The sequence below is a fragment of the Sorex fumeus genome, unplaced genomic scaffold (genome assembly GCF_029834395.1).
Source record: "Sorex fumeus unplaced genomic scaffold, SorFum_2.1 ptg000035l, whole genome shotgun sequence".
Lineage (NCBI taxonomy): Eukaryota > Metazoa > Chordata > Mammalia > Eulipotyphla > Soricidae > Sorex > Sorex fumeus.
This window is the reverse complement of record NW_026606092.1, coordinates 21,235,298-21,250,000: the sequence shown is the minus strand read 5'-3', so window position 1 is coordinate 21,250,000 and position 14,703 is coordinate 21,235,298. Positions and strand designations below refer to the sequence as shown.

At 48.4% G+C, this 14,703-nt stretch overlaps 1 protein-coding gene across 1 annotated transcript in view; it reads right to left on the bottom strand.

Annotated features, from left to right (window-relative positions):
- Nucleotides 1-14,415, bottom strand: part of ZEB2 (zinc finger E-box binding homeobox 2) — a 138,996-nt gene extending 124,581 nt beyond the window's left edge. Inside the window, exons 1-2 of the mRNA XM_056117677.1 lie at nucleotides 14,004-14,415; nucleotides 11,108-11,249 (exon numbers count right to left, since the gene is read on the bottom strand). Coding sequence (XP_055973652.1) covers nucleotides 11,108-11,180 — 73 coding nt within the window. The 5' untranslated portion in view covers nucleotides 11,181-11,249; nucleotides 14,004-14,415. The remainder of the gene's footprint in view (nucleotides 1-11,107; nucleotides 11,250-14,003) is intronic.
- Between the last annotated feature and the right edge of the window lie 288 nt (nucleotides 14,416-14,703).

Genomic DNA, 14,703 nt, shown 5'->3' with positions numbered 1-14,703 from the left:
GTTACATATTTGGGGGAGGGAATGTCTATCACCTTGTCAGTTGTACCTTCCTTTCCTGGAATTAATTATAAAAAGAAAGATGAAACAGCATATAAAGAAGAAACATCACTGCTGTCATATTAGTGATGCAACTATTAAAGTGGAATCCTTTAAAACTTCTAAATGTAGAATATGTTTTAGCTTTTTGTCAAAGGAACTTATTCATGACAATTACCTGTTCCTGAAAGAATGTGGTTATTTCCCTCTACGACTTGACATGTTCTAACTATGTTTTTACCTTATCATTGTGACTTAAAATGACACCATATATTTTCACTTAAAGTCAGCTAAGCTGTCCAGTTCTGCATTTATTGTTCACTTGAAAGAATATCTTCCTTTAAGTGGAATTAAAAAAAATACTGAACTCTAAAATAGTCACATTCTGAATTAGATCTTTTCCTGTTTAACGGAGAATGTGTGTGAGATTTAAGGTGAAACAGCACACAGCAATTGAAATGATGTACAACTTAAAGATGTATCACATGCAATAGAATGTGACATTTGAAATCCCGGAGATTATAGGAAAAGCTAACTGGAATTTAAATTTCATAGTACTGTTTAAAAGGGGGAAAGATTATTTGAATATGTACACAACATTTCCGTATTGTATCTAAATTCCAACAATCACTTCGAATCGCATCCCCTCCACTCAGCTTCGTAACGAAACAGAATTTGTAAAATATCACAAATCATCATGACGATTACATTCCTCAATTGAAAAATGAAAGCAAAGTTCAATCTGCTCCTTAGCAAAATATTTGTTCGCCTCACACGTGTGTCTGCTGTCGAAGTCTGGTTTTCAGGAGCCCATATTAATCTCTAACCATGACTGCAGATTTGCTATAGCCCCTGGTTTTCTCGGCAACCATACTTTCTTGGGTCACAAACACAGTGACTGATGACACGGATCATCTTCCCTTTTCTCTTTTCAGCTCCTCTGACTCTCCTGTCAGAAGCCTGAAAAAATATGCACAGTGACTGCTGCTGAGGGGAGACAAAGTTTAACTTCTGGGTTGGCAATCAGAGAATAATTCATGAGCAGATTTCGAGCAAATGATATGATTTGCTAAATTTTGGTCTTTGATTTATATTTATGTACTCCTGCTCCTGCTAAGGTTTTGCCAACCTCAATTAGATCATGAATGAGATCATTTTAATTCAGCCCCCAAACTGTGACCTGACCATGGGCTGAAAGTGTTCAAAAAGTCATTTTGAGCCTCCCTTTGATTTGAAAAGGACTACTGCATGCTTGGTCGTTCATACAAATAACATAAAACTTAATTATTGGATGATTTGGCAGAGGACCTTCTTGCCAAACAACAGTCAATGCCAGCTACTGTGATGTTGGCAATGCCCAGGCCCCGGCGCACAACCCCGGGGATGCAGCGTTTGTTCATTGTTTCTCAGGGCAAGATGCTTTCAAAGAGCCTTCGTGGGTCTGGGAGGCAGGGTGCATGCAAAGGGTGTGCCATATTTATAACTGCAGTTAAAAAATGCTGTCTCACCTAGAAGGGAAGTAGATCTGCGCTGTCAAATCACCAGGAGGCTGTGACAAAGGGAGCTTGCAGCCTGACACACGGTGTAACAACATAGCAAACACCTTTAATTCTGTCATGTCTCATACCCTTTACTTTCTCACACATTTGTGGCTGCTCGAACGTTGACACCTACACTCTCTTTCGAAACTAAATAAGGCAATCTTATTTAAGCCCAAATGCAACACCTGGAAAGTTATTCTGGTGCCCAGCAAAAAATAACCATTAACTCCTTCCTCTTATAAACGCCTCTCCACTCCCGCCAGCCCCCCCCCCCCCCACGCCCGCCCCGAGAGTCTCAAGTTGGTAACAACCGGGCCTCAGGCCCGACTCTGAGGTTCACATGACCTTCTGGGCTGAGCTCCCGAGATAGGCTACACTTCCCTCTTGCAGAGATGCGAGGGCTGCGATAATGTCACTGTCCAAACTGGCCCCTTTGCCGCTTTTCAAGTAGAAGTCCCCTTTTCAGCACCAACTTCTGCTGTCTTTTATAGTAAGGCGAAGGCGCCCCCCCCCCCCCCCCATCACCACCCTCCGGCTTCATTCTCTTCAGCTACCGTAGTCTAATATTTTAAAAGCTGGAAATGAGAATAGCTTTTCTAAAGATATTTCCTGGAATTTTTAATGTGCTGCCTTGATTTTTTTTTCTTTGCCAATTATAAACCACCATTTGGAGGGCTTATGAACAATGTAAGTCCACCTCATCTAATTAAACCACATTGTTTTAAAAGCTAGAACAGTTTTCATGTCTACGAGACTTGTCTGCATAATAAACTGCTAGAGCCAGAATTCTGAGTGTCTTTAGAGAGCCAGTATTTTATCTGCTTGGGCTCAAAGGGCCAGGCACTTAAAGAGTTAAGGAGTGTTCCCGCATTGCTGGGTAGGTTAATATCACAGCAGCCTGGTAAAGCATTATCCCAGTACCTCACTTAACAAAAGCTTCCTTTTGCAAACAGACTCCCACTTTCTCCCCCCCCCCCCAACCCCAAGTGTCCAAAGGTGTTTACTGAAGTAAATCTGCCTAAATCCTTCATTGCTTGGGTCATGGGGGTATATAGGAGGGGTGGAAGGTGTAGGGATAATCTCTTTTTGTAAATTCTGAAAATCTTCTGGGAAAAAGGAAAAAACAACCACCAGCACCACCAGGAATCTGCGTCACATGCTTCATGTACAACTTCTAATATCTCCACTGCTTTGGCTCTTAGAAAGTGAGGTCTGCCACTGCGCTTATCAAAAAGGGACCCTTTCCCAGTGATTGGCTCTGCTGTTAGAAGCATTGCACTTCCAAAGTTTTGTATATGCACTTGTCCCTGTGTGTGTGTGTGTGTGTGTGTGTGTGTGTGTGTGTTGGATGCATAATCTAATTATTGAAGAGAAACTGTTGATATCTTAAAAGTGGTTTCAGAAAGGAAAAAAAATAGACAAGACAGTTTAGGAGCAAGATAACGTAGCTGAAAAGTTGTCACGAGAGGTTTCTGCTCTTGCTGTGGTCTCATTCCAATGCCATTAACTGCATGTTACTTTTGCATGTTGAAAATGGAGGCAAGTAACACAGTAAAACCTGACAGGTCCTCCTGCGAGGGTTTAAACAGTTCGCAGTAAGGAGCCCTTTAGGCATAAACTTTCTCAAGAGAACGTGAATACCACCAGCCCCTCCCTACAAATCTTGAGGCATCCAGTTTGAGATACAAAAAGGCTGTCATCTCACAAATGTTAAACATACTAAAAAAATCTGAAAAAAAAGTATGGAGAAGGTGTGAAAAACGTGGCACTTTACAGCCCTCAAAGCATTTTAAAATAGAACAACTTTTCCCCCTAAAATTCTTTTCAGAGAATTTTTTTTTCCTTTTTGGCTCATTTGAGAGTTTCTTTCTTGGCTTTTTTCCCCCTTTCATTTGAAAATATGAATTATCATAAAAAGTCAGGGGGAAAATGGGAAAGTCTTTTCCAGTTTTTCTTGAAGATTTATCAGTGCGTTCAGACTGGGTGGCAGCGTTGTTTCTCTTTTATTTTCCTCGGGGGCAGACACCCATCCCTGAAATCAGAGCAGGGCCTCTCCACAGCCTCATCTGCCCCTGGGCAGCGCCCCCGCCCCCCACCTCCCAGTGCCCTCCTGTCCGGGCCTGATGGTAAACAATAAAAGTCCAGCCAAATAGTATGCAGCACACAAGAGTGGCAAGTTCACACACCTGACTTCAAGTCTAACAGGCTTCTGGGAGAGAATCTGATCCCTCCCTGACACATTTACCTCAAGTGTTGAGCGGTGGCCATGAATAGTACAGACATGCCATCTTGTAACACTATACGCCTGTCAGGAGGGACAAGGCCTGGTTGAGCATCAACTATATAAGGCTGGTAACTAGGGAAAGCCCAACAAACAGCCACAAACACCTAAGTTATTTTACTCAGCTACTACACACTCTCTGTCTCTGTCTCTCTCTGTCTCTGTCTCTCTCTGTCTCTGTCTCCCTGTCTCTCTGTTTCTCTGTCTCTCTGGCTCCCTGTCTCTCTGGCTCTCTGTCTCTGTTTCTCTCTCTCTCTCTCTCTCTCTCTCTCTCTCTCTCTCTCTCTCTCTCTCTCCCCCTCTCCCTCTCTCTCTTTCTTTTCATCTTGGCTTTCTGTGGCAGAATGCAAATGGAGCCTGCCGGCGGTGAAAGGGCTGAATTGTGATTAAGAAGAAGAAGAGCTCCTTTCTTTGTTCTCCCCTCAGGGGATGTTTACTGGGAGAGACACAGCGGATCAGATATGAAAGGCATTCAGGTCAGCATTGATGTGAGCGAAAGTGAAATCATACCTAAGGCATTCAAAAGACCGCCGTGTCAGGGGTTCAGCTAACGGTGCAGCTACTGTGTGTGTCTTCCCGGAGAGGCAAAAATCTTTTCACAGACTAGCGATTCTCTCTCTCTCTCTCTCTCTCTCTCTCTCTCTCTCTCTCTCTCTCTCTCTCTCAAATTATGGAAGTCCCCTCTCTGCCCCTGTTTACCTCCCACTAGATGACACAAGAGTTAGTGTTTCTCTCCTGGACCACACATTAATCAGCCCAACTTCTAATAACTGTACTCCCTGAATGAACCAGCAAGACACCATCTGAACTGTGGTAAAATCTTAAAAAAATAAAAAATTAAAAAAAAAACAGGTGTATTCATGTGTGGTACATATGTGCTTCCTAGGGAGACAGAACTGAATGAAGAGGAAAGTTTTAAACAATATTTATGGATGGCTTTCCCTCTCACCTTCCTCAGAAGAAAGACAAAACCACACACACACACACACACACACACACACACACACACACTGTAGAAACAGCACAGAACACCTTAAAACAAAATGCTTTATTTACTTTGTAACCACTAGTTACACTTTTCCTGAGAGCTTTCACTCTGGTAGGACTGTCACCCAAGATAAAAGTATTTAGCACATAGCTATTAAGGCAAAGATTTTCATAGGATCTAAGATTATTACTGCGTTCCTTTTAAGAAATGCCTGATGGAGAAATACTTGGATTTTACTTTTTAATAGTTTACACTCCCCACAGCCCACAAAGTCATTCAATAGATTTTTCCAAGTGGAAAGCTGAGGCTTCTGGCATAAACAGAGCTATGTAAACATATACAAAATCCACAAATCACAGCAAACATACAAATAATGAGGAGGTGCCTAGATGTTTCAAGTCTTAAAAATGAAAAAGAAAAAAATCACATTTCATCTTCTGATTGCTAAAGAAAGAAAATAAATGGAGGGTGGGGGGAGGACACGAGAGCTATATTTATTGGTTTTAAATCATCCTTTTCTCTGCTGAGAATTCTTTTTTTCAACCTTCACATCTTGGCTAAAAAGCATATTTGGGCTTATGTTAACATCTGCTTTTGTGGTGACATTTAATTCTGTATATTTTCAACTAGTGTTTCTGCATCACAGATTTTCCTCCTTTATCTCTGTGCTCTAAAAAGACAACCAAAGAGCAATCAAAAAGGTGTCTGACTTGGCCATTCAGACAATTGCCCCCTTGTGGGAATGCGGGAATGAATGGTACAGTGGACACCCCAGCACCATTGACGTTATAAACATGTAAATGAAACACATTAGGGCAGACAATCAATTGTCTGTGAGCATTGCAGACCTGCACTCCTTCTCTCTGTGACAGGCACAAAATAGTGTCTACCTTGGGAAGCCACGGTGCTGGAGAGGAATAAGACAAAGAGTTCCCTTTCACATAGTAGAAAATGCACCTTAAAAGCCTTGGAAGAATGCAGATGACAAAAACTGTTGTAAGGAAAAGAATCTCCCACATCTTGGAGTGAATGAACGCTGCACTGCTAGAAAGCTAGCAACACCCTTTTCTCCTACCTTCAGGATAGAGACCCTTTTGCCCTCCCCACTCCAGGAAAAAAAATCCTTAATAAAGCACCAGGGTCTTTGATGACCTTGTGGAATTTCTTTACTTTGAACAAATGAAGCAAGCAAGAAAAGCAGCATCTGAAACATGACATAGCAGTTTAGTGAGGAACTTTAATCTTGGCTTTATTCTTATTTGGAAACAAATGCCTAAAGACCTGAATTTCTTTTTTTATTTGGCAACAGAGAAACAATGTAAAGTTTAAAATTCTTCTCCCACCCTCAGCCCTGGTGGAGCATGCTGTGGATGCCAGCAGGCTAGTGGCTGTGATATGAAGAAAGGCATGATTCTCCCCCAATTGACTTCGTTTTTTCCAAATCGCAATAAAACAAATAGATCAGTCTAAATACATAGCCCCCAGCCTTGTGTGTGTGTGTGTGCAGCGAGACAAAACTTGCAGAAAATCTCCATAGAGAGAAAAAGATGGAGATGGATGTCTTTGGAGGACCCTCAGAACTGGTACCTGCCACACAAAACTGCCTCAGAGGGTTAGAGAGTCAGCAAAACAGCCTGTCTATAAACTCCACTTGATGAAGCAGGGATCTTGCAAAAAAAAGGCTTCCGCACTTGCAAAGGTAACTAAGTCTGAACCGGCTGTAGTCCAAAGGAAACTTCTCTGGCTCAGCGTTCCAAAGTTCCAAAGAGAGGGACTCTTGCTCACCCCCAAGCAACTTCACCTCTCAAACAGGGGAGCCCAGGAGTCACATCCTAAAGATGTATTTCTTTTCCATTTCATGGAAGCATCTTGGAAACAGAACAATTTCTCCATCCTCCACTGCCTCTAAGCATCGCCACCAGCACCTCCACTCCCTTTAAGAAGTGATGAGGAATAAGGGCTTATCTTAAACAGGGATAATCATTTCTGCTCAACTGAATTGTTTCTCCTCTCGGATTCAAAGCCCTACAAACATCCAACTTTATCCCCTTTCTTTACCACTGAAAATCTGAGACCAAAGGCATGTGTGAGGAGAAAAAAAACCCACTCCCCCCCCCCCCCCCCCAAGAGTCCCTAACACTTTGCCGAAAACTTTGAAGAAAAAGCAAATCTCACTTTAATTTCTTCCGGTTCTTTTTCCTCCCACCTTTTAGTTTAGTTTGCTTTAAAAAGACAACTTCATTTGATTTTTAATACATGCATGTGCATGAGTGAATTTTGTTTCTTCCCCTTCTCGGGAGTCTGATGCTGGAAGGCTGGAGAAGCAGACTCACAACCACCACACCACTCGGACGCTGTCAGGAGCGTCCCCAGGAGCCGATGCTGAACTAGGGGCAAAGCCTCAAACTTTGTAAGTTACAGCCCCGGGGCCTGCGCCGGGGCCAGTGATAGGCAGCAGCCAGGCATGTCCCACTCTGGGCGCTGCTGTCTGACTGTAGACAGTGGAGATAGCGGGGGATATAATCAGGGGAATGAAAGGGGAGGGGGGTTGAGTTCCCCCTCCTCTCCTCCAGCTTCAGTGAAAGTGTTACAAAGTGAGTCAGGCGACTGAGGATCATCTGACTGAACTTTCTTGAAACCAAGACACATTCTTGTCTTTGGGCAGCTTGCTTCAAGTTCGCCTCCTTCCCCTCTTCTCCAGCTCCCCTTTTTCCTCCTGCACACCTTATTTTCTGGGAAGAGACCTAATGGGGGTGGGGTGGGGGGTGGAGGGAACGCTCTTCCTCTGCATTAGTCTAGCCCTGGCACTGTCTTTCCAAGGCATCTCCCTGGCCTAAGAATCTTAAAGGCTGGGTTGTAGATTTCTGATTTCTCTGGTATTTTCCTCCAGTTGCGTTCTCCTTTGCTTTTTAAAATAATCTTTACGGTGCTGTCATCTAACCCATGTTCTTGACCAACCTTTCAAACACACGTGCACACACGCACGCACACACATACACACGCTGCTTTACATGTTTTATCTCCTTGTCACTTTAATCTATATATACACTGTTGGCTTCATTAAAATTATATAAAGTGCCGTTCTGGTTTCCTGGATGAGCATCTTCCCCGCCCCCCCCCCCACACCTTGCAGCTTTTACTGTATGATAAGTACTGCCATTATTCCTTTCTAGGAATTTCTATATGATTTTGATAAGCATCATCATATTTAATGTTATCAGCAAAGACACAAGCTCAAAAATGACATCTTTTCCATGAATCCAGAAAAGAAGAAAAAATCCACTCAGTTCAGATAAATCCTGGCAATTCCCAAAGGGAAAGGCATTGGATACGTGCTTGATGAGAAATAAAATGAAAAGGGGGTGGGGGCGAAAACTCTTCTACCTGCTTTGCAGAACCAGGACGTTCTCAGTCAGATTCGCCCCATGAAAAAACAGTGACAAGTAACCCATTCACAGCATGTTTTCCCACAGATTATTGGGGGGAAATTAGAAACAGGTAGTCTTAAAAGTTAAGAGAAGCTGTAAGCAATGGATACGCTTGCTGGTAAGCCTGCAGGGTTTGGGCTAAACGCCTTAAAACGCGCAATACAACTTTCCACTTCGGGGGGCTCTCAGGCTTCTCCCAAGTTCGGAACTGGTTAGAGGGGCTACAGTCGCAGAACCCAGGATTAAGTACCCCCCTAGCTCTCTGTTCCACCTGTGAAGTCCCCTACAAAGCGACCCTCTCTGCCAGTGTTCTTTCCTAGAGTCTCAGGAAGTGTGGAACTCTCTTGTTCCCTGGGACCAGGAATCTGGCCTGACTTCCTTGCAGGGGCCCGGCTGTGGAGCAGTGGTGGCAAAATCCAGAAAGAGGTGAGAGGAAGGCGGCAAGAAGAAACAGTCTAGAGTGTCTCTCCTGCAAAAGAACACTTCAGGGAACACTGCTTTCTGCCGCATTTTCTTCTCTCTCAAAAAATGACAGTTTAACATCAGGGGTTGGGGGAGCCTCCTTGACACAAAGCTTTTGTTATCCAGTTGATCAGCAACGTGCTTTCCGTGCTTATAAGGACGGGAGGGGGGAGCCCCACAACGGGCATTGATTTTGGAAAATCAATAGCCAACATTTAATAAAAGGAATGGAGGAAACAAGAGAAGAGAGGGGGGCATTAGGTGTAATTTTAGTGTCTACTAAATTCCCCTGAGATTGGGGAAGGGAGGGTCTCCTGTGTAAAGACCACCTTGAATAATGCCAGATACCAGAGTGAAGGAAAAATGAGCGAGACAGAGAGACAGAGACAGACACAGAGAGAGAGACAGGCTGACTTGTGTGTGTGTGTGTGTGTGTGTGGTGGTGGGGGGGGTGTATTGGATGTTAGGGAAGCAGCTTGGAATATATTATTGTACTTGTTTTTTTTGTGATACTGAGCCAAGCAAATAGATCAAAGGCAGCACAAAGGGGAAAGGCAGGATAACCTAACGAACAGTGCCTGACTAAAATTCCTCTATCACTCCCCCATATGGCTCGACACCTCCACCACAACAAGCAAAAGGCACGAGGGAGGGAGGAGGGGGGAGGGGGAGGGAGGGAGGGAGAGAGAGAGAGAGAGAGAGAGAGAGAGAGAGAGAGAGAGAGAGAGAGAGAGAGAGAGAGAGAGAGAGAACACAGAACACAGAGAGAGAGGAGTGTGAGAGGCTTCATTTGTCTCTAATCAAAATTCTCTCCTCTTTGTGTTTTCCTTCCTCCTGTACCCCGCACTGCGCCCCCAACCGCCCCCTCTCGGGTCCGCGCCGCTCCGGAGCAGCCCGGGGGCGCGCGCGATTGTGTCCGCGGGAGGAAAGTTGCCGCAAGTGGACTCAGGCGGTCCCGGTGCGGCGCGGGCCGGGCATGCGGGAGGAGGACAGAGGCCGGCCGGCCACTATGTCCCCCGGGTCCGGTTGCGGGGCTGCAGCACGGTCCGCGCCGGGGGGGATTCGGCCGGGAGCGAAGGGAACGAGAAGTTTCCTTCCCGGGTCTGGCCTGGCGTTAGTTCGCGTGTTTGTTCTGGGGGTTTGTTTTTTACCCCCCCTTTTTTTTCTTTTTCAACTCCGTATCCTCCGTCAGCAACACCCCCCCCCCCAACCCGGGCGGCACCCTCTCGGGTCCCCAGTTGTCTCCCCTCCCCCCAGGCACCTTCTGCGCTCTTGCCAATCACTTTTCCCTTTTATTCCCACGATTTTGTTTGGGGGTAATGGGTAATACCTAGGGTTCGTCTCTCTCTCTCTCTCTCTCTCTCTCTCTCTCTCTCTCTCTCTCTCTCTCTCTCTCGTGTCTGTCTGCCTGCTGTCTGTCTGTCTCCGGCTCTGTCTCTCGGGTGGATCCACTTAACTGTCACCCCCCTTTCATCTCCCACCTCTGTGCCGAGAGGACCCCCCGCACCCCTGTCTCCTTCCTCCTTCCCTCTCCCTCCGGGCCGGGATAACGGGCTGCTCCCCCCTGACCCTGGACCAAGTGCCGGGCCAAGTCTCCGTGCGCCCCGGGGCTCCGCCGCCCACCCCGCGCACCCCCCCTCCCCGGCGTGGAGCCCGAGCCCGCCCGGACCCCGCCGGAGCCCGCACGGAGCCCGCCAGCCGGGTCCCTCCCACCCGGGGCTCCGGGCGCGCCGGCCGGGCCCCGCGGTCCGCGGACCGTTACTTGGGCGCTCGGGGAGGCGGCCGGGCCACTTCGGCAAGAAACTTTGCGCCTCGCGGAGCCCCGGCCCGGGGCGCCCCGGGCACGCCCGCGCGGGTCCCCCCCGCACGCCTCCCGCTCGGGGGGCTCCCGCACGGCCCCGCGCCCGGGGGTCCCCCCCGCCCGACCCGCCCCGGACGCACCCGCAAGCCCCGCCGCCGGGGAGCCGGCCGGCCGGGCGCGAGCGAGCGAGCGAGCGAGCGAGCGGAGCGGAGGCGGGCGGCGGGAGAGGCGGAGGCAGGGGCGGAGGTGGGGGGCGGTGGGTGGCAAGGGCGGAGGGTGGGGGGTGGGGGAGAGGCGCGGGGCCCCGGCCGGACCCCGGCGCCGCTCGGAGCCCCCCGGCGCCCGCCGCTCACTTTTTTGCGGGCCACTTCCCCAACTCCCCCGCCGCGCGGTGGCTCCGGCGCCGGCCGCCGCCGAGGGAGGCTCGCCCGCGAGCCCCGGCCGCCGCCGCCGCCGCCGCCGCCCGCCGCCGCCTCGCTCCCTCTTCCCCCTTCCCCACCCGCCGGCTTCCCGGGGGCTCTCGGGCCGCCCGGGCGGGCCGGGAAAAGTTTGGTTCGGGCCGCTTCTTACCGTTTTTCCTCCGGGGGTTGGCTTGTTTGCGCCTCTTGCACCGGGGGCCATCCGCCATGATCGGCTGCTTCATTGATAAGAGCGGATCAGATGGCAGTTCGCATGGACTCGGCGCCCTGCTTCGGCAGCACGCAGGCTCGATCTAGCAACCAAACACAGCGACAATGTGGGCATCGCCCGCGCCCATTGAAACGCGCGCGGGCCGCCCAGGGGAGCCGGGCCAGGGCCCCGGCGAGCACCCATCCGCGCGTCCCCCCACCCACCCCCCCACCACCAACACACACACACACACACACACACACACACACACGCACGCACACACACACACACACGCGCGCGCGCGCACACACACACCCCAACGCCAAAGCGAAACTTCGGCGGTCCCCCTCCCCGCCCCCCCCACCCCCGCCCCCCAGCCTTGGCCCCCGAGGCGCTTTGTGTTTTGTTACTGTTTGGTGTGTTGCACCCGCGAGGGGATCAGAGAGACAAGAATTGCATCTTCCAAATGAGTCATAACTCCTGACCGTATGAGGGAATGCACACGGCCGTACAGTAGGGCAGCCTGACTCAGGGCGAGGCGGACCCTGTCCTCCGAAAAGTCCTCAGCCCGGCTCGCGAACTTGGGGTGAGGCGAAGCTGTGCCTGGGCTCTCATCTTGTCTCCCTCTCCACTGCCCCCACCTCCCCCCACCCCACCCCATTTCCCAGAGGAAACAAACAAACAACGCGAAACAGCCCCCGGATGAAGCACACTCGGGCAAATTGATAATAGTAATTATAAGGAAGCCCACTCGCCCCGCGGCCCCCCTCCCCTCCGCTTGCGGAGTGGATCGAGGCACTGGCTCGTCCTCAGCCCCATCTCCCACCCCCAAATTAAGATTGCCCGTTTCACGTCGCAAGAAGAAATATAATTATAAGCCTCTTTGGACACTGTCCTTCTCCACCCCCCCCCCCCCACACACACACATCTCCTCCCCGGCACTTTGACAATATTTACTTTAAGTATCCCCCCACCACCTCACTTACACACATGCTTCCCCACACTGGTTCCCTTAAATAGTTCCAGTAGAAAAAAAAAAAATTTTTTTTTTTCCCCTCAAGAAAGGAAAGAGAAACTCCAACCGCTACGGCACTACTTTTTCTGCTCGACTAAATGATCGTATCCTTTCTGGCTTCGAAACTTTTATACCTAAAAATCGAGAGAGGCGCTGCATTTTTTTTTCCTTCCCAGCTGAAACTGTCAAAACTTGGAGAAAGGGAACCTCGGAGGCAGGCAGGGAGAGGAGAATCCCCGAAACTCCTTGGAGGTTGGGAAGATGCTGTGCCTCGAGGATTAGTTTAAACAGGGGGGCTATAAAAGATGTAACAGATGCAAACTGTAACACAAGGGCCATTAACCCTTTCTCTGCCGGGCACACTCAGTACCCCCCCCCCCCCCCACGCCCGGCACCTATTGTCTCCTGTGCTGGAAGCTTTGCGGAAAACCTGGAAAGTGAGTATCAGTTTCCACACATTTGCTGAGAGGGGTGTGGGGGGGGGGGGCGGGTAGCGAGAAGGGGAAGTGAATGATTTAAAAAGCACCTTGAATTTAGCCTAAGCACCACCAACCCTAAAGAGACTTTCAATGTAAGTTTGACACATTTTGTGATGTCTTGGCTTTCCTCTTGCCTTGACATTGGTGGGTAAAATTCTGAAATAAAGAAATGGCCACACCAGTGACTGGATGAAACAGCTGGCCTGTCTGTCTTCCTGCTGAGACTTACCCACGATTGCATATAAATACATGTTTAATAAAGTAAGCTGCTAGTTTTATGAGCATGTGTGTGTGAGAGAGAGAGAGGGAGAGGGAGAGAGGGAGAGACAGGGCATTTGTGCTGTAAACTTTATCTTGCTTGTTATTTCCAACTCTGGAGTTAGTAATCTTGCCTTAATCATTACAGAGGGAGCATGTAAAATATATAAGTAGGTGGGAGATAAACACATTAATGTTAACCAGGCTCACCACTGTTCCTGAGAACTCCTGCTCTATCTCTCTCGACTTTCCAGTGCCAAAGTATGGAATGGGATATGCTTGTATGTGTCTCCTGTGAAATCCGTGGCTGCATGACTTTGCCATTCAAAATGGAATTTCAAAAGTTAGCCTTAATTTTAAACCCTGCTATCCTGACAGCAGTTTTCTTCCCAGCTGTAGTGACCCCCCCCCCCTTTTTACTTTGGTAAACGACTCAAGTTCCATGAGGACTTTCACTTCTTTATTTATCATCACAGAAGTGAGGTGTTACTTCACATACACACACACAAAGAATGAAATAAAGAAATGAAACTCGCCAGGCAGACAAAAACAGGCAACTTTCTGCTTAGAAAACAGCCTTCTCCTCTGGGAGATGATGGCCTGCCATGTCTTAGAGAAAGACTCGTCCCCAAATTTGGTCCGGTTATATCGATTAAGTTTTGTCATTATTAACAGGTATTTGCCAAGTTTTAATTGCTGACTACAATGAATTGGAACTCGCTGCAAAAGCAGAACACAACCTCTCCCCTGGAAGAGTTGTTTATTTTTTTTTTACCTTCCAGTTCTCAATAAAACTTTTCTTAGGTTGGGTAGCAAAAGACACCTTTAGTTACCTGAATGCACAGGTAGAAGGCAAATTATTGAGGAGAGGGGAAAAAGGAGAGAAAGGGAAAGAGCTCGAACGGGAGTATGAGAGAAATCGAAGTCCCTCCAGGGAAAAAGCTTTGCCATAAAGGAGCTAAACCCACCTGAAATTCCTACTCACATTCACTCCTCACATCACACTCCCATCCCCACTTACAAGGAGAAAAATCATAAAAGGAGGCTTGGGGGATGACCAGACCCAAAAGGAATAAAAAGAGAGAAAAAGGGGAAAAAAACCTACCTGCGAAGTCTTGTTTGTAGTTTTGGCCAGAAATGGTGAGAAGAAAAAGCATGAAGAAGCCGCGAAGTGTGGGGGAGAAAAAGGTGGAAGCGAAGAAACAGCTCCCGGAGCAAACTGTACAAAACCTCGCCAAGAGTGTCGGGAGGCAGGACCGTTATTCCTGCGGAGCAGGTTAGAACTGATCTCTTTTGGCCACTCCAGGAAACAAACCTGGGGACGGACTGACGTGTTACGCCTCTTCTAATGACATTTTTTTCTTTTTCTTTTCTGTAGGAGAGAGAGGAGAGACCCTGAAACACGCGCCACCTATCTTTGTGGGGAGGGATAATTGAAGCGCCCTGAGCGTGAGCATCATGTGAAAACGTGATCGCCAAGTTTCTCTCTGGGAAAGGATCTGGGATAGATTATACCTTGAAGTCTCCGCAAACGCTTTAGTGGAAGAAATGAAATTCCACCTCCCTCCCTTCCTCTCTCCCTCCCTCCCTCTCGCCTCCCTCCCTTCTTTCTCCACGCCCCCCCCCCCCCCCCCCCCCCCCCCCGTCAAGCCTTTGGCATCATTATCCTCATCACTAAATCCTACAGAGTACAGGGCGGAAAACGGTGCACACCATTCACAGAACTGGAGAACTCTAAGGGGCGAAAGTTGAAAAATCCTGAGTCCTCAGTCCAGATCGCCTCTTCTTGACCAGCTATCTCTAAT